The following is a 21,754-nucleotide window of genomic DNA, read 5'->3' on the forward strand; positions in this document are numbered from 1 at the left end:
AAGCCCAATGTGGACTATTTTTAAAGTCTTTATTGAATTTGTTACAATATTGCTTTGGTTTTTTGGCCCCAAGGCATGTGGGATCTTAGCTCCCTGACCAGGGATCGAACCTGCACCCTCTGCATTGCAAGGTGAAGTTTTAACCACTGGACTGCCAGGGAAGTCCCAGCATGTATCTTTTTGAATTATAGTTTTGTGTGGATATATACCCAGGAGTGGGATTGCTGGATCATATGGTAATTCTATTTTTAGTTTTCTGAGAAAGCTCCACACTGTTTTCCATAGTGGCTGCACCAACTTACATACCCACCAACAGTTTATGAGGGTTCCCTTTTCTCCACACTCTCTCCAGCATTTGTTATTTGTAGACTTTTTAATGATGGCCATTCTGACTGGTGTGAGGTGGTACCTCACTGTAGTTTTGATTTGCATTTCTCTAATGATTAGTGATGTTGAGCATCTTTTCATGTGCCTACTGGCCATCTGTATGTCTTCTTTGGAGAAGTGTCTATTAAGGTCTTCTGCCCATTTTTCAGATGGGTTGTTTGTTTTTTTGATAGTGAGCTGTTCGTATATTTTGGAGATTAAGGCCTTGTCTGTCCCATCATTTGCAGATGTTTTCTCCCATCTTTGGAATGATTTCTTACTCCTTCTCTGCTCATCCACTTATCTCTCATGGCCAGATTCCAGTTCTACTTCCACATAGCCTTCCTGACCACCTCTTTGATAGCTTAGGTCTCTTTACTCCTATGGCACCTATGATCTGTTGGCAATAGGCATTGTCGTTTACTTACAGAAGAGTGTGTTTTACAGTACTAATAGGGTTTTGTATCATATTCAGCACTCCAAAAAGAAACCCTGTACCCATTTTCAGTCACTGTCTATTCCCTCCCTGCCTTCCAGTCCCTGGCAACCACTAATCTACTTTCTGTCTCTATCGATTTGCTTATTCTGGATATTTCATGTAAATGAGGTAATACAATATGTGACCTTTTGTGTCTGGTTTCTTTCACTCAGCATAATGCTTTCAAGGTTCATTCATGTTACAGCATGAATCAGTAACTCATTCCTTTTCTGGCTGAATAAAATTCCATTGCTTGGATATACTGTCAATTGGATTTTGAACTCCTTGAAGTATCTCACTTCTTTATATCACTCTCAGGGCATTATAGAAATAAGTAATCCTTAAATATTTATTGGTGGATTAATTAACCAATGTTGAAAGTGAGAAAGGTACTAAAGTGAAAATGACTTCTTGTTTGTGATATAGTTTCTTTTGCCAAAGGCCAGAAACATGTCTCTAGTCTCTCTCTCACTTTCTCATATTCAGTTGGTCATCAAATTATTTCAGAATAGCTCCAGAATAGCTATATAATTAATCTGTTCTTCCCTTTCTACTGACATTGCCTTAGTTCAAGTCCTTTCCATTTCTCATCTATACTTTTTGCTCACCATACTCCCTCCTCAAATCTCTCCCCACTTAAATCAGTCCTCCACAGTGCAGCTAAGATTATGTTTACACAATGCAAATCTGATTTTGTATATTTACTTTATTAAAACCCTCTAATATCCCTTCTTGATATAAGCTCTGTGGAGCTATTTGCCCTTATATTAATTAATTCATCCAACCAGCACACATTTGTTGGTTGCCTACTATGGGCCAGGCACTGTTATAGGTACTGGAGATACCTGTTCAAAACAAAACTACAACAAACACACCTTAGTTCCTCCCATCAGCGAACTTACAGACATTATCCAAATAATCATACAAATACATTATTATAAACAGTGATAAATGTTTTGAAGGAAAAGTCCAGGGGACTATGAAAGGAACCTAATCTAGTCAGGGAGATCATGGAAAATTTCCTTAAATAGGTATATCTAGGGGACTTCCCTGGTGGTGCAGTGGTTGAGAGTCCGCCTGCCAATGCAGGGGGCACGGGTTCGAGCCCTTGTCCAGGAAGATCCCACATGCCGCTGAGCAGCTAAGCCCGTGCATCACAACTACTGAGCCTGCATGCCACAACTACTGAAGCCTGCTTGCCTAGAGCCCATGCTCAGCAACAAGAGAAGCCACCGCAGTGAGAAGCCTTTGCACCACAAGGTAGAGTAGCCCCCGCTCGCCACACCTAGAGAAAGCCCGCACACAGCAACGAAGACCCAGCGCAGCCAAAAATAATAAATAAAATAAATAAATTTATATATTTAAAAAAAGTATATCTAGGAACAGAAGAATGGGTAGCATTTAATTATCTGAAGTTAGGGGAGACAGCCTGGTACAAAGTTCCTGAGGTACAAGGGATCCTGGTTCATTCAAAGAACTGAGAGGCTTAATATGGCTAGAGCATAGGGTCACGGTGGGTAGGGAGGCAGAAAATTGTTCTGGAGAGGTAGATAGGGCATGTAGAGATTGTTAGATTTGAGCTGAAAAAGTAGTGGGAGGCCACTGAAGGATTTTAAATGGGAGAGTGAAAGATTTACATTTAAAAAATATTCTTCTGGCTATAGATAAGAATGGATTGGAAAGAGAATGACTAGGGAGAGGAGTTAGTAGACCATTACAGTCATACAGGCAGGAGATGTTAGTTTGCACTAGCATGGTGCAGGTGGTAGAAATGGAGAAAAGTGGGCAGGTTCAAAAAATATTTAGGGGTAAAAGCGATAGAATTTAGTGGTGGTTGAATGGTGTGGGGAGCATGTGAATGAAGGAAACTGTCAAGGATAATTAAACTTGCGGTTTACAGTGCTGGATGGGATTAGTGGTACTATTCACTGAAATAAGAAACTGGAGGAAGGCCTTAACTATCAAGAATTCAGTTTTGGAATATTGAGTTTTAGATGCTTTTGAAATAACTACAACGTTAAGCTGACACTTGATTGTATAAGTCTACAGAAGAGGACTGGGCTCAATATATTGCTATTTGAGCTCAGCCTTCCTCAGTGTTTTTACCTCTTTTTATGGTCTGAATGTTTGTGTCCCCCAAAATTCATATGTTGAAATCCTAATGCCCAGTGGGGAAGTGGAGCCTTTGGGAGGTACTTAGGTCATGAGGATGGGGCCCTCATAAATGGGATTAGTGCTCTTATAAAAAAGATTTCACAGATCTCCCTACCCGTTTCTGCCATGTGAGGGCACAAGGAGAAGTCAGCTAGCCAGAAGAGAGCCCTTACCTGACCATGCTGACACCCTGACTTTAGACTTCCAACCTCCAGAACTGTGAGAAACAAATTTCTATTGTTTATAAGCCACCCAGTCTATGGTATTTTGTTATATAGCAGCCTAAACAGACTAAGACACTCCTATATAAAAATGATAGTATATACAACTCATAATACTTTAATGTGATCAATAATTTGTAGACATAATAATGCAATAATTTTTGTGTTAATAGGCTTTTTTGAATAAACAATTTTCTGTTACTCTGTTAAGGTGTCCATTTAGCCTACTTTGTGTGACATTCCCCCTCCCCAGGAAAGATGTCACTTCTAATATAATTTAGTAGTGTTGATAGAGGAATCTTTAGTTTTTCCTCTTTAAAAGTTTCCTACTTGATTTTTTAAAAATTATATCCAGATAGATATTATCACAAGTATCTTCTATACAATGTGCTCAAGAAGTATGATATATGATATATAATGGGTGCAAGAATAGCTTTTCTTCCCTGTTTGAAAATTGAAAATGACTTTTTAGTCAACCTTTCTTGGGAAGAAAACAAGGTAGTTAAGCAAGGTTTATCTTTTAAAAAAATTAATCTATTTCTTTTCATAAATTTTAAACTTGTAAGGCATTACTCAAATCTATAAATGTGGTAAAATTGCATAGAACTATACACACAAATAAGTGCACTTAAAACTGGTAAAATCTGAATAAGGTCTATCAACTGTATCAGTGTCAGTGTCCTGGTTTTGATAGTACCTATGATGGTATGGTACCATTGGGGGAAACAGGGTGAGGGGTGCATATAACCTCTCTGCAACTTCCTGTGAATCTATAATTATTTCAAAATAAAACTTAAAAGACTCATAAGGCAAATAAAAGAAATTTCTGTTAGATAACTGATTTATGCCAAAATGGGATTTGATTTTTCTAAAGGTAGGCTCAGGAGATGTAATTGATTTTAATTAATATTATGTGCAATATGAAAATTAACTGGCAATATTGAATAGTAAAGCTACTGAAATCGTAAACCAAAGTGATATGAATAAAAATGTAACCTAGGGGCTTCCCTGGTGGCGCAGTGGTTAAGAATCCGCCTGCCAGTGCCTGGGACACAGGTTCGAGCCCTGATCTGGGAAGATCCCACATGCCGCGGAGCAGCTAAGCCCGTGAGCCACAACTGCTGAGCCCGTGTGCCTAGAGCCCATGCTCTGCAACAAGAGAAGCCACCGCAATGAGAAGCCTGTGCGCTGCAACTAGAGAAGGCGCTTCCGCGTGCAGCAATGAAGACCCAACACAGCCAAAAATAAATAAAAAATTTTTAAGTATATATATATTTATATAACCTAGGACACAATTTTATACAAGGCTTTAAAATTTTTTCTCATGGAGTAACATAATCAACTCCAATATAGGTCTAGCAATTATAAAATCATTATATACTTGCGTTGGTTTCTTGAGCTCTTTCATTGGCCTATATACACATTAAAATGTTTTTATAACTAAAATGGAACAGTGGAATTTGTCCCTTTAATATGAAACATGTGCTTGTTTTATTTTGCTGCACAAATAGTCAATTCTGGTTTAGATTTAAGCACACATGGATTTCATTTCATTTTCATTCAAATAAAATGGAATTATTTTTGTCCTTGCTCTTGGTTGCTTGTTAAGTAAGAAAACGCTTATTCATGTATATAAGAAGTTGGAAAGTACCAACAAAATGTTCATGTTCATTGCAGATTACTCTCCTCTCATAGAAATCTAGAACTTTTGTAGGGGGAGATCAGTAAATCTCACCCTGAGTATACTCTCATACTACACTGACTGAATTCTTCAAAGTGAAGTTCTCAGGCTGAGGAGAAGATTCAGAGAAAAGATCCCTCACCCAGTAATACACTTGAGTTGAAAGGGAGGGAAAATTACTGTTAAGTTTTATTCTGCATTTTTTCCAGGTGGCTTTTAATAAAACTTGAAACTTACTGATATTCTTTCCTCACTCTGAACCCAAACAGTAGTGGAAACATTTTTAAGGTTTCTTTCAAAGATTATTTCCTCTTAAAACCACTTATATTTATTATTATCTTTATGTTGTTTTTTACTTAGAAAATGACAAGAATATTATAGTGTAGTAAGAAAATATTAATTTAAGATTAGTAGTGTTTTATAATTCTGGACACCTGTCCTAGAGTTGACGATCAAGCTAGCTGGTTCTTACTGTGGTTTAATGTAAGACAGCTGTGCTCCTGGAGTGATTTTTTTTTTTTTTTTTGAATATTTCTCATTGTCTTCCGATATTATTTTTTACATGTTAACTTGATCACGTGTTAGGCTAACTACTGAGTTTTTTTACTTTTCTGTTGCTTTTTTTTTTTTTTTTTTTTTCGGTACGCGGGCCTCTCACTGTTGTGGCCTCTCCCGTTGCGGAGCACAGGCTCCGGACGCGCAGGCTCAGCGGCCATGGCTCACGGGCCCAGCCACTCCGCGGCATATGGGATCCTCCCAGACCGGGGCACGAACCCGTATCCCCTGCATCGGCAGGCGGACTCTCAACCACTGCGCCACCAGGGAGGCCCTGCTTTTTTTTTTTTTAAACTCACATGTAATTGTGTCTTGGGGGAACTGAATGATTTGTCAGACTGCTGTTTCTAGCATTCTCCTACATACGTCCATGATATTTTCCTTCTTTGCATAGGATGGAAAACACTACAGAATTATAAGCTACAGGTGTCTTTTTGAGGTTCTGCATCCCTGCTATGAAAAACTGCTAAACATATACAATTCTTTCTCACAGCACTCCCTAGCACTATAATTTATATATCCTTTTTTTTGGCTTAGATTAAGGACTTTAAGTGCAATCTTTTCTAGAGGCCAGGAAACAGTTGTTAAGGTCCTTTCCTGCCTTATAATTCCAAAACCTTTAATGTCACTGCTATACTAATGACTTCCTGATCTAAGTTTTCCTCTTGTTAAATCAAGAAAGGCACTCTTTGTGTCTATTGGAAGTAGAATTTTAGTTTCAACTCTTTCATTTTCAACTTAGAGTAAGACAAAGAAGCAGAAAGTAATTTTGAGAGAATATTTTAATCACAAGATTCTATGGCAATTAGCATCTATAGGGACTATTTTTAGGCTTTAAGTAGGGAAGGACAGTGAATTCAAAAGTACTTGCATTTTATCTCTAGCTGAATAAACTAAACTATAGAAGCTTTTTAGAATCATGTAATGTTAAACCTGGAAAGAACTTTGAATAGGAAACTGGAGACCAGAAGGCATTAATGATTTGCTGTATTAATTAGTAGCTTAGCTAGGACTTAGCTTCAGAATGCAAACTTTATTATAATTAATTGCAGGAGTTGTCAGAACCAGATCATTATGTGACTCATAATTGATCCACTCATTGATTGAAGTTTAAGCCAAAATTTTTTAATGGCAGCTCTCAAAAGCTAACCTAGGGGTAAAACAGGAATAAAGACACAGACCTACTTGAGAATGGACTTGAGGATATGGGGAGGGGGAAGGGTAAGCTGTGACAAAGGTAAGGTATCTACCAAAGGTAAGGTAGATAGCTAGTGGGAAGCAGCCGCATAGCACAGGGAGATCAGATAGGTGCTTTGTGACCGCCTGGAGGGGTGGGATAGGGAGGGTGGGAGGGAGGGATACGCAAGAGGGAAGAGATATGGGAACAGATGTATATGTATAACTGATTCACTTTGTTATAAAGCAGAAACTAACACACCATTCTGAAGCAATTATACTCCACTAAAGTTGTAAAAAAAAAAAAAAAAAAGCTAACCTAGAATTTAGGGTAATGTGCAAATTAGGCTCTTCTTTCTACTGTATAGGATCTCCAGGAAAGGAGAGTCTGTGTTGAGTGTTCTGGTTTGCTGTTGCCGAAATTGTTTTCTAAAGTATCACTCCAGGGGCTTCCCTGGTGGCGCAGTGGTTGAGAGTCTGCCTGCCGATGTAGGGGGCACGGGTTCGTGCCCCGGTCCGGGAGGATACCACGTGCCGCGGAGCAGCTAGGCCCGTGAGCCATGGCCGCTGAGCCTGTGCGTCCAGAGTGTGTGCTCCACAGCGGGAGAGGCCACAACAGTGAGAGGCCCGCGTACCGCAAAATAAATAGATAAATAAAGTATCACTCCAGTCTTGTTACTTCTAGTTAACAGCATTGATGGTTGTTTACTAGTGCATGTTGTCTGGTCGTACAAATGTGTTTTTTTTATTAATTCCTGTATGAACTCAAGCAAGTTCTTTACTATTCCCAATTTTTTTTTGACCAGAAATTTTGACATATGTACTACTGTGATTATCTGTAACCTCTAAGGCACTGGTACAGACTGAGTGGAATTTATTTTGTAACGTGGATAACAGAGTCTCTTCACTGCTTTTCTTTTTATCTATATAAATTAATTAATTTATTAATTTATTTATTTATTTTTGGCTGCGTTGGGTCTTCGTTGCTGCACGCGGGCTTTCTCTAGTTGCAGCAAGCGGGGGCTACTCTTTGTTGTGGTGTGCAGGCTTCTTATTGTGGTGCCGTCTCGTTGCAGATCATGGGCTCTAGGCACGCGGGCTTCAGTAGTTGTGGCATGCGGGCTCAGTAGTTGTGGTGCACGGGCTCTAGAGCGCAGGCTCAGTAGTTGTGGTGCACGGGCTTAGTTGCTCTGCAGCATGTGGGATCTTCCTGGACCAGGGCTCGAACCCGTGTCCCCTGCATTGGCAGGCGGATTCTTAACCACTGCACCACCAGGGAAGCCCTTCACTGCTTTTTAGAATTGATCTAAAAAAAACCCAACAACCTGGGCTTCCCTGGTGGCGCAGTGGTTGGGAGTCTGCCTGCCGATGCAGGGGACACGAGTTCGTGCCCTGGTCCAGGAAGATCCCACATGCCACGGAGTGGCTAGGCCCATGAGCCATGGCCACTGAGCCTGCACGTCCGGAGCCTGTGCTCCGCAATGGGAGAGGCCACAACAGTGAGAGGCCTGCATACCGCAAAAAAAACCAAAAAACCAAAAACCAACAACCTTTATTTTGCCAAAACTAAAGATAAATGATGTAATTATATAAAGAAAAAGGTTAGCTGAAATAGCAGGAAACTCTTACTATTCAGATTTATCCAAAACTAAGCATTAATATATGAGGCACTTAGCATAGATATTTGGTTTTAAAAGAAATAATGTATGAATAAATATATGAAAAAGTAAGGGAAGTTATCTGCGGTTTTCCTTTAGCAAATAATTTTGTCTAATGGTTTGTATATATAAATATGTAATGCCTTTAAAGAGAATTTATACATCACTTTGTTCTGAGGCACATAATGTACATAATAATGAAGGGAATCCAAAATGATACCCTGTTGGGAGTTCCTGGGGGTCCAGTGGTTAGGACTCCGTGCTTTTGCTTCCAGGCCTGGGTTCAGTCCGTGGTTGGGGAACTAAGATCCCGCAAGCCTCACAGTGCAGCCAAAACCAAACCAAACCAAACAAACAAAAAAACCAAAGTGATATCCTGTAATATATTTTGTATATATCTTCCATTTAAATTTTAAAGTTACAGTTATAAGTCTAGATTCTGGTACAAGGCTAGCTAGTTAGATGTGAAACCTTTCATGTGAATTCACCTCTCGTTTTCATTTTCTTGTTGTAAAAATAGAAAGTGGTTTTTAGATATCATTACTGAAAAAAATTCAACTGAGTAACTTTTAAAGATTTTATTGGCTTATGCAGTGATTCATGAAATGGGCAGCATCCCATTTTGCAGATAGAAAGGAGCTCTGAGGAGCTGTACAAAATGAAAGACTTCAGGCAGAAGGAAGTGGGACAAGGAAGTTATACTAGCTAAAAGTGGATTAGTTATGGCAAGGTCACTTTCCTTTAGGAGATTGCAGGGGTGTGTCTGGCAGATTACTTCACTAGTGCTGACCAGGTGATTCCTGATTCACTAGTTTAAGATTCTGTTTCTGGGAGAGGCCAAAACTGTAATTAAGTCTTGGCTTGCTGACATGAGACCTAGCATAAGTGACTCCATTTTGGGCCTGCTGTCTTGTTTTTAGCACTGTCAACTACAAAATACAAAGATTGTATGCAGTAGCAGATGTTCATATGTAGAGATCTTCAAGTGAGAATTATTTAGTTGGATATATGCTCGTGTTGGTTAGGATTCACACATTTTACCTTGGTTTATAGTTTTGCCCTCTTTTCTCCTAAGATCTCAGTGGTTCAATAGCATCCCCAGATGTCAAGTTAAACCTTGGTGGAGATTTTATCAAAGAGTCTACAGCTACTACATTTCTGAGACAAAGAGGATATGGCTGGCTTTTGGAAGTTGAAGATGATGACCCTGAAGATAACAAGCCACTCTTGTATGTAAAAATAATATGTATTTTTTGATTTTTAGAGCTAGTCTATGGGATGATTGTATTTTTTCATATTATTTAAGACAGGTATAGAAAATCTTAACCTTTTTGGTCAAAAGTTTTAGCTATTTTCAGTTTTACTGTTATAGTTGACCCTTGAACAACACAGGTTAAAACTGTGTAGGTCTACTTGTACATAGATTATTTTTAATACATACATTGGAAAATTTTTTTGAGTTTGCAACAATGTGAAAAAAACTCACAGACGAACCATGTAGCCTAGAAGTATCGAAAAAATTAAGAAAAAGGTATGTCTTGAATGCGTAAAGTATATGTAGATGTACATGTAACATATAAAATATATGTTAATCAACTGTTTATGTGATTGGTAAGGCTTCTGATCAACAGTAGGCTATTAGTAGTTAAGTTTTGGGGGAGTCAAAATTATATGTGGATCTTTGACTGAGGGTGGCACCCATAACCCCCACATTGTTCAAGGTCAACTGTAACTAGTAAAACTGAAATAATGAGAGGATATTTTTAACCTACTGAATGGCAAAAGTTAAAAGAATCATAATCCCATATCACACACAAATATACTCCAAACTGTTAGGACTTACCTGGGCCTATAGCTATCTGAAGTGAACATACAATGTAAGTAAAAAAACAAGGTGCTTGGGTGCATGCTATGGAAGTTCAGTTTAAGATTTCCAAAAAGATTACCCCTCCAAACTCTCTCCCATATAGAAATTCTAGAGCTACCACTGGGAGGACGATAGGGATACTTTCACTTTCTTCATAGTACTTGAAAATTTTTAAGTGATTATGTACCACTTGGGGAAAAAAGGTGAAGAATTTAACAATTTTGGAAAGAAGAACCTATAGCTTTGTAAAATCAAGGTATTACCAAGTTATTCTCTGTAGTACTTATTGGTAGATCAAGTGCTAAAACATTCTGTTTCTTAATGTTAATATACCAAATTTCATCAAATCTAAGATGGTATGGATTATAAGATGCAGTTATTTAACGTTTATTAATAAAACAGAAAAAGTACCTAAGACAGCATAAAGCTAGGATATCAAAGGGCTATCTTATCTCCTTAGTGTAAGGATAAATGAGAAATAACCTACCATACAAAAAGAGACAGCAAGGAAGTTTGCTTGTCTGTTTGGCACTGGGTGGGGTGTTGGAAGAAAAAGTGTCTGTGAGAATATAGGATTGCAGTCTGATTTATCAGTATGGTCCCAAAAAGTCTCAAGCAGAGAATTTTATTTAAAGTCCCAAATTGATAGTGCCTCCAGGAGACTGGCAAAAGGAAAGGCAGATCTTGAAAGCACTTGGCTTCACTCCAGACTGACAGCAGTTGTAAGACACCAGCTATTGTGAGATGCAACCCAACTTTAGAGATGCTGAAATGATGAAAATGTTCATCATGGAACCAGTGAAATGTGGTACTTCAAATGCAAATGTTTTGTTGATCTGTGGTGACTGTAATGTTATATTTAAACTTTTCTTAAATTCTGCTGCAACTGTCTCAGTATTCAGAAGTGTGTGCTTTTTAAGAATTCTTATTTTTAAATTATAGGGAAGAATTGGATATCGACCTAAAGGATATTTACTACAAAATTCGATGTGTTTTGATGCCAATGCCATCACTTGGTTTTAATAGGCAAGTGGTGAGAGACAATCCTGACTTTTGGGGTCCTCTGGCTGTTGTTCTTTTCTTTTCCATGATATCATTATATGGACAGTTTAGGGTAAGTATATCTTACTTTTCACAAATTCTAAATAGTTTAAGAGTTTTAAAATTGAAAATAGCCAAATATTAACTGTAGTACTTATGCTTCAGAAATGCTTTAGCTTTACCCATTATTTCTCACTTGTTTATCCCTACAAGCTGTTCTTTTTTTTTTTTTTTCCGGTATGCGGGCCTCTCACTGTTGTGGCCTCTCCCGTTGCGGAGCACAGGCTCCGGACGCGCAGGCTCCGGACGCGCAGGCTCAGCGGCCATGGCTCACGGGCCCAGCCGCTCCGCGGCATATGGGATCCTCCCAGACCGGGGCACGAACCCGTATCCCCTGCATCGGCAGGCGGACTCTCAACCACTGCGCCACCAGGGAGGCCCCCTACAAGCTGTTCTTAATTAAATAAGTGGGGAGTGCCTTGGATTAATGACTTCCAAACTCTTCTACATCATCATTCTCATAAAAAGTATTAGTATTTGTATGGCAAGTGGGTAAAATGGTTGGGACTGCTCCCAGCTGCCCATACCCTTTCTGATTTCTCCAAAGGATAAAGAGTTTGAAACACAATACTCATGTTCTTATCTTTTATTCATTTTTAGTTCTGTTTTTTTTTTGTTCTTTTTTTTTGGGGTATGTGGGTCCTCTCACTGTTGTGGCCTCTCCCATTGCTGAGCACAGGCTCTGGACGCGCAGGCTCAGCGGCCGTGGCTCACGGGCCCAGCCGCTCTGCGGCATGTGGGATCTTCCCGGACCGGGGCACGAACCCGTGTCCCCTGCATCGGCAGGCGGACTCTCAACCACTGTGCCACCAGGGAAGCCCAGTTCTGTTTTTTAAAGTAAGCTTTTTAATAAATGACGACAAAAATTCCATCAGTATTTGTTTTTATGTAATATTTTGTCCTATTCTCAGAGGCTTTATCTCTATCATCAAAATATGGCACATGCATATCATTCCCTCATCCCGAGTTTAAGGCTTTAGGGGAGTAAAAAATAACTCTTTACCACAGAGTGATTTAGAAATGAATCAGTTTCCTTTTGTACTATAACATATTTCCGCAAGTTTAGTGGCTTAAACAATACAGATTTATCCTTTGACAGTTCTGAAAGTCAGAAACCCAAATTGAATCTTAAAGAGCTAAAATCAAAATGTCAGCAGGGCTGGTTCTTCTGGAGGCTCCAGGACAGTCTGTTGCTTGCCTCTTCCCATGTCTAGAGGCTGCCAACATTCCTTGACTTCTGGCTGCATCACTGCAATCTGTTTCCATTTGTCACATTGCCTTCTCTACTGTAGTCACGTATCCCTCTGCCTCCTTTTTTAAAGGACAGTTGTGATTACATGTAGTGCTCACTGGATAATCCAGAGTGTTCTCTCCATAGCAAGACCCTTAATGTTATATAACACTGGTCCTATTAATATTTACCTTGGATCAGTAGTTCATATCAAGTATTATGTTGCAAGTATAAAGACCATTGAAGAAGTTGATTGGGGGTTCTGGTCTCCTACCCACCATCAACCCTGCATGTAGAACATCTCTATATGAATTTTATCTATTTTATATAATCTTTCATTTGAACAAAGTGTTCTAAGGCTAAAAACAGAAGATTCTTATCTCCATAGAATGTTTCTTTGTCATTACTTAATCATTTATTTTTGTCAGTATGGACTCATGGATATTTATTTTATTTTCTGGACTATAATACAGTACTATCATTTATTTTATTGCTCAGATTGTTGCAGTTTTAGCCATTGGGAGCTCCTTCAGGTTACCTTCTGTATCCTTTTGACATATCCCCATCTTTTTTTGAGTGGTTCCTTTCTTTCTGACTCCACAGAGTGTTCTGGGCTCACCTTTTATTGTCCCTGTCCCAGCCCTGGAATCAGTCATTTTTCTAGGGAGTCCTAGTGCCTTTTGGGGAATATTTAGAAACCAGGATCTGGGCAATAAGTGTGCTTATGTTGCTACTGGGTGTCATTATTTCTAGACCCCCCCCAAGCAGACAGAACTTAGAAATATATGCATGTATCATTACTATGTCAAGTCTCAGGAGTTAAAATTGTGTGAAGTATCATCCACATTCTATTACTTGAATAAATGTGTAATTAATGTAAATTTTAGAGGCCTCTTGAGAAGACTGGTAACTTGTTTCACAGATGAATTTACCTTCCAAAATGCTGTAAAGCAGGGGTTGGGAGTCAACAGTTTGGTCTTTCTTTGCAGTTCTTTTATTATAGATCATAAAATACTAAGGTTTCCTTAGGCAATTGATCATTGCTAAATTTTCAATTTGGATGTAAAATTACATGACACATTTATATTCTTGTTAAGTTTTACCTGGGAACCCAAATTCTCTATGACCTGAAGTTGGGTATACCAAAATATCTTATATGGTAGAGAATTGAGTTCGTGGGAAATTATTAGCTTATTTGGTACACAGATATTAACTGCATGAATTTTTTTTCTCTTAAGGTGGTCTCATGGATTATAACCATTTGGATATTTGGTTCATTAACAATTTTCTTACTGGCCAGAGTTCTTGGTGGAGAAGTAAGTGGTTAATTTTGAAAATAGCCTTTGTTTTTTATGGTAAGCTTTATTTTTGATACTGCAGGTAGTATCAGTAGCTATGTTCATTGTAACTGCTTTTTGTCCCAGAATTGCTTTTAAGTTATGCTACTTCTTTTAAGGTGATGTAAATATTAGTAAAAATGTTATGAGAAATAAAGAGGAAAGAAAAAAATCCAATTTCACTCATAAATAATTTATAGCTTTTTAGGGAAGCATGCAATGTATTCTCTGTACAGCAGTTCTCAAACTTTTTGATCTCAGGTCCCCAAAGAGATTTCTTTCTGTAGGTTGTATTTATTGATATTTACCATGTTAGAAATTAAAATAAAAATTTTAAATATATATTTCTTCATTTAAAACTAAAAGTAAACCAAATACATTTTAACATAAAAAATACATTTTAATAAAAACTATTTTTCAAAACAAAGTGAGAAAAAGGTATTGTTTTACATTTTTGCAAGTAGCTTTAATGTCTGGGTTAGTGGAAATTGTATTCTAATATCTGCTTTCTGCATTCAATTGTTATGCTATATTTTGGTTAAAGTAAAAAATAAGGCCTCACACAGGTATATAATTTTAAAAGGAAGAGTGTTTTAATACATTTTTTGGATGATTATGATTATTCTACTCTGATACTACATCAACACTCAACAAGTAATATTTTCTTAAAGGTTTGTTGTAATGAGGAATCTCAAACCGTATCAGTGAACTTTTTATACGCTGTATCATTGAAATTCACTTTGGATGGATCTTTTTACCCATGCACGGTCAACTAAGAAAACATTAGTTCCCTGAGCTTTGTAGATCTTCCAAATGTTGACTCGTTTTATTATACAATGTCAGAAAATCACATTCATTAATATCACCACCTATTTCATCAGAAAAATCTGTACTGGAAAACTATCAAGATAACAGTGTTGGATACAAGTTTTCCAAAATTCTACTTTTTGCTTGAGAGAGAGAATTTTGTAATTTGGAAGAAATACTGTCAGTTGTTTTCCTTGAAATAATAGGCTCACTTGATTCATTTTCATTCATGTTGCCTGTCAGTACCTAACTCTGAATAATCATAGTTTGTCTTTCAGTTGTTCTTTCAAGTAAAAATAGTATTGTGTGGATAAAGCATCTAATTCAACTCTTCACTCACACAGTTGTACAAATGCTTTTCCTTGGGATAACCATTGAATCAAGATACAGAAGAAATGCTTTCTGTGTGCTTCTCATTTTGTTACACAGAATATTAAAAAGACATATTCAAAGGTTGAGGCTTGATAAAATTAATCATTTTAACTGCTTCATTAAGGACATTCTTAAGTGAAACTGGCTTTTTTTCTTCTTTTCCTGTGAGTGTGGGTTAGTAAAGAACACAGTAACTACTAGTATGTTTCATGCCACCTTGATTTGTGCTAAAGCAGCATGTTTTACCCATGCTTTTGTTCTATTAGTACCAATATCAACCCAATTAAAAAGGCAAATAATGTTTTATTACTATTATAAAAAATAGTTTTGTGGGTTTTTTTTAAGTTTTATTTATTTAATTTTTTTTCCATGCCTTGAGGCATGCGGGATCTTAATTCCCCGACCAGGGATTGAACCTGTGTCCCCCTGCAGTGGAAGCGTGGAGTCTTAACCACTGGACCTCCAGGGAAGTCCCCTATTACAAAAAAGACGTTCCAGTCTTTTAGAGGAGTCTCTGGGACCCCAAGAGGTCCATGGGCCACACCTTGAGAATCACTGATCCATTAAATTAGACTTTATGAATTACTATAAACCTAGGAATTCCAGCACTCTGGAATTCAACTCTCTGTGGAGAGGGTAAAGCACAAGGGATGCCAGGCGAGTTACTATATCATGTGGGTGCTGACTCATATCAGGCTTATTACTCTATGAACACTGAATGCTAAATGCAGAACTCTTGAGCCTTTTTCTCATACTTGGTGGAAAGGTCTCCACCAAGCTCTTGTTCTTCTGCTTTCCAGTTTCCAAAATTAAGTTGCTCTTGTTCTGTCTTCTAATCTCCTGTTTATGCCTCTTATAAAAAGGAGTTTCCTTTTTTCCTTCCCTTTTAATGGAGTTTCAGGAAGGAATGGTATTAGATATATGCACTCAATCCATCATCTTAACTTAAAACTCTTGAATAAATGTAGAATAACATTTATCTATGTAATTTTCTCACTCTGCTTATGAAAATTTTAAATAATTCTAACAGGGACATTTGTTTGCATATTATTTCTTACATTCTACAAAACCTCATATAATTTTTATGTGAAAAAAGGTATCACTAAATGTTTTGGTAATTTAGGACTGTTGATAGAGAAGTTAAAAGACCTAGATCTTAATTTGAACTCTTACCAACTAGCTTTGCTTTCCTGAACAAAGCTCTTTGTTTCTGGAATCACTTTCTTCATAATGGGGACAGTAATACCACATAGGGTTGTTAGTGCCTTTGATCTTCACAATATGTGAAGCTCTGTTACGGAGTGTGGCACACAGTAGCCACTAAAAAATATTTTTCTCTTCAGTCCTCCTACCTTCTTTCCCTTCCCTTCTAGTCTGCATTTGTCACATCTAGCTTCTCTAGACTTGAATTTTTCATCAGAATAAGATGGTTGTGGTTCCTTTAAATAATCCTCCTACAACAAGGGAAATAGTGACTAAGAGATATACTCAAGGTAATTGGATATATAAGTCTGAAGCTCAAAAGAGAGAGAGCAGGAAATGTAGATTTGGGTATTATCAGAATTGATAATTGAAATCACGGTGGGTTGTTGACATTGTCCACGAATATAAGAGACTATATGATAATTTGAAATATAATGGGTATGACACTTTTTTCTTAATTCTCACTTTTATGTAAGTACAACAAAGTATATATGATGTTTAATAGTGGTTAAAAATAAGTGTCTTGATTTCTGTGATATTTATTTAACGTTTTGAAAATTCACAGGTTGCATATGGCCAAGTTCTTGGAGTTATAGGATATTCATTGCTTCCTCTCATTGTAATAGCCCCTGTACTTTTGGTGGTTGGATCATTTGAAGTGGTGTCTACACTTATAAAAGTAAGTAGTGTGTTATAAAAAGTAGTTTAATGTTTCCCAGTAAAAAAAAATAAGTATACAGTTGTCCCTCCATATCCACGAGAGATTCGTTCTAGGACCCCCCGCAGACAAGAAAATCTGCAGATGCTCAAGTTCCTTATACAAAATGGTGTAGTATTTACATGTAATCTGTGCACATCCTTCCATCTACTTTAACTCATCTCTAGATTACTTACAATACCTAATACAATGTAAATGCTATGTAAATAGTTGTCTGTAGTGCAGCAAATTCAAGTTTGGCTTTCTGGAACTTTCTGGAATTTTTCTTCCCCCCAAATATTTTTGATCCACAGTTGGTTGAGTCGGTGGATGCAGAACCCACAGGTAATAAGAGCTGACTGTACTAGTTCTCTGGCTAAGAATCTTGTAATCTATAACGTATGTTTATCAAACAGTTCGTAGTGTTTTGGAACAGTGACCTTACTCACTAATTATACCAGTTATATTTCTTTTATTTTCCCCTTTTAATTGCCATAAATTATAATGTATGTCTAGGGCAGAGTAAAGAACAAAGAGCAAATCAGACCTTGGGGTATTACACTCAGAGAATTTTTTATATAATGTTAAAATTTTCTTCTCGTTCATCTGACTTAGATTTTGTGGGAGGTATTTATTTAAAATTCCACTGGCTCAAAAGGACATGTGTACCCCAGTGTTCATTGCAACACTATTTACAGTAGCCAGAACATGGAAACAACCTAAATGTCCAACAACAGATGAATGGATAAAGAAGATGTGGTACATATATACAGTAGAATATTACTCAGCCATAAAAAAGGAACAAAATTGGGTCATTTGTAGAGATGTGGATGGACCTAGAGTCTGTCATACAGAGTGGAGTAAGCCAGAAAGAGAAAAAAAATACCGTATATTAACACATATATGTGGAATCTAGAAAAATGGTACAGATTAACCTATTTGCAGGGCAGGAATAGAGACGTAGATGTAGAAAATGGACATGTGGACAGAGGTGTGGAAGGGGAGGGTGGGACGAACTGGGAGATTAGGATTGACATCTGTACACTACCATGCGTAAAATAGATAGCGGGAACATTCTATAAAGCACAGGAAGCTCAGCTTGATGCTCTGTGATGACCTAGATGGGTGGGATTGGGAAGGGGGGTGGGAGGGAGGTCCAAGACGGAGGGGATATAGGTATGCATACAGCTGATTCACTTCATTGTACAACAGAGACTAGCACAACATTGTAAAGCAATTATACTCCAATAAAAAAAAAACCTCGCTAAAAATAGATAAAATAATATTCCACTGGGACTGGACATTTATTTAATAATTGTCACTCATATTTGAACAGTAAGTTCTTTATCAAATATGATATATATGGTTCAATAAATTGGCTTTTATGTGTTGCAGAGATCAGGACTTCTTTGTGCTGTGTTAAGCTTATATTAACATATGTACCCACTTTAAACATTTACTGATAACATTAAATATTAATGAGTACTGATTGAACTTAAGTTTTGGCATTTATTAATTTTGAACAACTTTTGGAAATAAATGACCACTCTAACACATGTATGTATATTACACAGTGAATATAATTTTTTTTCTTTATGGAAAATAGAACTTCGACTTAAATACTTAAGTTTTTAAGTAGAGTAACTTCTGTGAGCTTTGGTTTTACTTAAAGTTTATTACTAATTCCAATATAAAAGAAATTATTCCTTTTAGAATTGAGTAACTACAGGCTAATACTGACATTATATAAGCCTTGGGTATTGAGAAGAGTTGGATTTTGGAACCAGTCAGTTCTGAATTCACATTCTGGTTCTGCCACTTACTTGCTGTTTGCCTTGGGGAGATATCTTTTCGTACCCTCCTATGCAAAATGGGAGTCTTAACTACTTTTTAGGGATTGTTATGGATTTTAAAGTATAAATAATGTCTAGTATAGTGCTTGACAGAGTAGGCAAAGTGGTAGCTGTTATTATTATAAATGCTAAACGAATATTTTGAGAACATCTCTGTATGTTTGAACTGTTTGAACACTTTAGAGACCAAGGAGAAGAGCTTTCTTTCCTCTAATCCTAAATTTTTAATTGTCATTATTAGCACTTAGTTTAAAAGTCTTACAATACAAGAGCTAGCCCCATACCGGCATTTAATTATCTAGCCTTAGTGAACATACCACTTTACTGAATCATTCAGGATCACTGCTTGTGTGTTGTTTTACTTGGGTTAAAGCCTGTTTGAATGCTTCTGAGACTACTCCCCAAATTGCTAAAACTGTCCTCTAGTTATTTTTAGCCATTGAGTTCAACTGAAAATTGGTCTTACTGTTCTTTATGCAACATATGAATATATTATTATAAAACGGAAGAATCTTTTTTATATCATTAAAAGTTTAGGATACAATTCTTTTTAAACTTTAGATTTTCTTCCCCACATTTCTTTCCCTAATCACTTAATCTTCTGTGTGTAGCAATCTGTTTTACATGTTTCTTGTTTTAGTCCAAAGTTTGCTGAGAAATAATGTTGCAAAACTCTCATCACTTAACTCTAGCATTAGAATACAGTTTAATCTACAAGCACTAATTTTTTTAACATTAAACCTCTGTAACTCTTACCAATCTTTAACCATTTATTTACAAAAAAATTTAATCATGCCATACAAATGCAATTTGATTATAATTTTACTTCATTTATTTCCCTATAATTTTTTGTAGGTTTAAAATATCTTGCAGGGTTTTTTGTATGTTTTTAGTTTAAAAAGCACAATATAAAATCGGACCATCTCAAATACATTTTCAGTCAGTCTGCCAGTATTTATTTTTTACCTCTGTACCAGTGGTTCTCAACTGATGGCGATTTTGCCCCCCAAGGACATTGGCAATGTCTGGAGACATTTTTGGGTATCACAAATGGGGAGGGCTGGGATGGCACTAGTATATAGTGACTAGAAGCCAGGGATACTGCTAAACATCCTACAGTGCACAGGACAACTTCCCACAACTATTTTCCAGCTCAAAAATTTGATTAGTGCGTGGTTGAGAAACCCTGGTCTGTGCCAGGTCTGTTTCTGCCATAGTTTCCCTGATTTCTACCGTTATAGTTCTTCCTTTCATTTTATTCTGTAAAATGCCTTCAGTGACTATATTAGTAAGTATTATATAAATTTCTAGTTGAAATAATTTAAAATTAAGCACATGCATAATCAGAAAACTCTCTTCCATTATGGTTTACCATGGGATATTGAATATAGTTCCCTGTGCTATACATTAGGATATCAACTATACTTCAATTTTTTTAAAAAAGCAAAAAAATTTTTTTTATCATGAAAAATTTTCAAACATTAAAAAAAAAAGAAAACTCAACCAAAATGTTATGGTTTTCCTCCTTTCCATGTAACACTATACTTCTACCTTGTCCTGGGAAAATGATTTGTTACCTAATAAATGTTGTGTAAATTTTTCACTTAATATGTTTTTCTACTTCTTGGGGGGAAAAAAAGGAAAAATTTCTACTTTGTGAAGATCAATTAGTTTTCTTTCAGGAAACAAATATCTTTCAGCTGCCTATCCCTATAATTTTCCGAAAGTTGCCGTATCTTAAGTCACCAGGGACACTTGTTAAAAAGTCTGATAATTAGACTCTTCTTCCCTTAGAGATTCTCATTCAGTAGAACTAGAATGAATCCCAGGATTCTGTTTTTTAATAGGCACCCAAGGTGATTCCTGTGATTAGACAAGTTTGATAACAAAAGACTTCATTTGCAGAAGTCAGGGAGCAGAGCAAGGATGAATATTCCTAACAAGTTTTAAACATTCTCAATAAGTGTTACTGCTTCTACAATTGGTTGTTAGGGTTGTTTTTAAAAAATACTGTAAATGTTATTTTTATGATACCCAGAATGTTAATTAACTTGCTAATACGCTGCCTTTTGTCTTTTTTGTTTGTTTTTTTTAAGCTCTTTGGTGTGTTTTGGGCTGCCTACAGTGCTGCTTCATTGTTAGTGGGTGAAGAATTCAAGACCAAAAAGCCTCTCCTGATTTATCCAATCTTTTTATTATACATTTATTTTTTGTCCTTATATACTGGGGTGTGATCTAAGTCATATATGAGTAGAAAAAGACAATGTTACCTTTCTGTGTAGGCTGGGAATTCTTGCTTGAGGGGATTGAAAAAAACGTATTGATGGTAAAATTTTACATGTTCCAGATGTAAAGACAGTCTAAGGTCTTTTTAAAACAATATTTTTTTTGTATTTAATTAAGCAATTGTAGTTACCTGAATATTTTTGGTCAGAATTCTGAATTCTGTTTGATTCATCATATTCCAGTGAATAAAATATAAAAGCATTGTGTTTTTAAGATTGTGTCAATATTCACCTAAAAACTTGTGCCAAAAGCACCAGGAATGGTAATTATATTTCACTTGAAGGGTAAATATGACAGCATCCTGATAATCCAGAAGTGCAATTTTTTTCTTTAAAGGGTTTTCTCCTGCATTGCAGATCCTGTAGATATATATTTATATTTATATATGTATTTATGAAGTAATTCTTATTATTCACAAAATGTATTTCTGAATAACCTAAAAATTAAGATATTTTAAATCTGATGCTTAAACTTTATTTAATTTGGCCATTAATCTTTTTATTTATAAATTTAATTTTGCTTTTAAATTATATATAATTTTAAAAATCTCATACATGCTTCAGTCAGTATGTCCTTGTTAAGAATTCTTAATAATAACAATTGAAACTAACAACAGTTGCTGATGTACATTTGGTTTGTTTGGGTGTGCTTTTAAAAACCACTTTTGAATGTCTAAACATTTGATTTAAAGTTTCTGTTTATCTTTCTGAC

General features: G+C 36.6%; 1 protein-coding gene across 1 annotated transcript in view; it reads left to right on the forward strand.

The window, feature by feature from the left end:
- Positions 1 to 21,554, forward strand: part of YIPF4 (Yip1 domain family member 4) — a 28,047-nt gene extending 6,493 nt beyond the window's left edge. Inside the window, exons 2-6 of the mRNA XM_060117120.1 lie at positions 9,365 to 9,518; positions 11,099 to 11,270; positions 13,727 to 13,804; positions 16,773 to 16,886; positions 20,854 to 21,554. Of these exons, the coding sequence (XP_059973103.1) occupies positions 9,365 to 9,518; positions 11,099 to 11,270; positions 13,727 to 13,804; positions 16,773 to 16,886; positions 20,854 to 20,991 (656 nt within the window). The 3' untranslated portion in view covers positions 20,992 to 21,554. The remainder of the gene's footprint in view (positions 1 to 9,364; positions 9,519 to 11,098; positions 11,271 to 13,726; positions 13,805 to 16,772; positions 16,887 to 20,853) is intronic.
- Positions 21,555 to 21,754: the final 200 nt, after the last annotated feature.

This window comes from Mesoplodon densirostris, chromosome 14 (genome assembly GCF_025265405.1).
Source record: "Mesoplodon densirostris isolate mMesDen1 chromosome 14, mMesDen1 primary haplotype, whole genome shotgun sequence".
Taxonomy (NCBI): domain Eukaryota; kingdom Metazoa; phylum Chordata; class Mammalia; order Artiodactyla; family Ziphiidae; genus Mesoplodon; species Mesoplodon densirostris.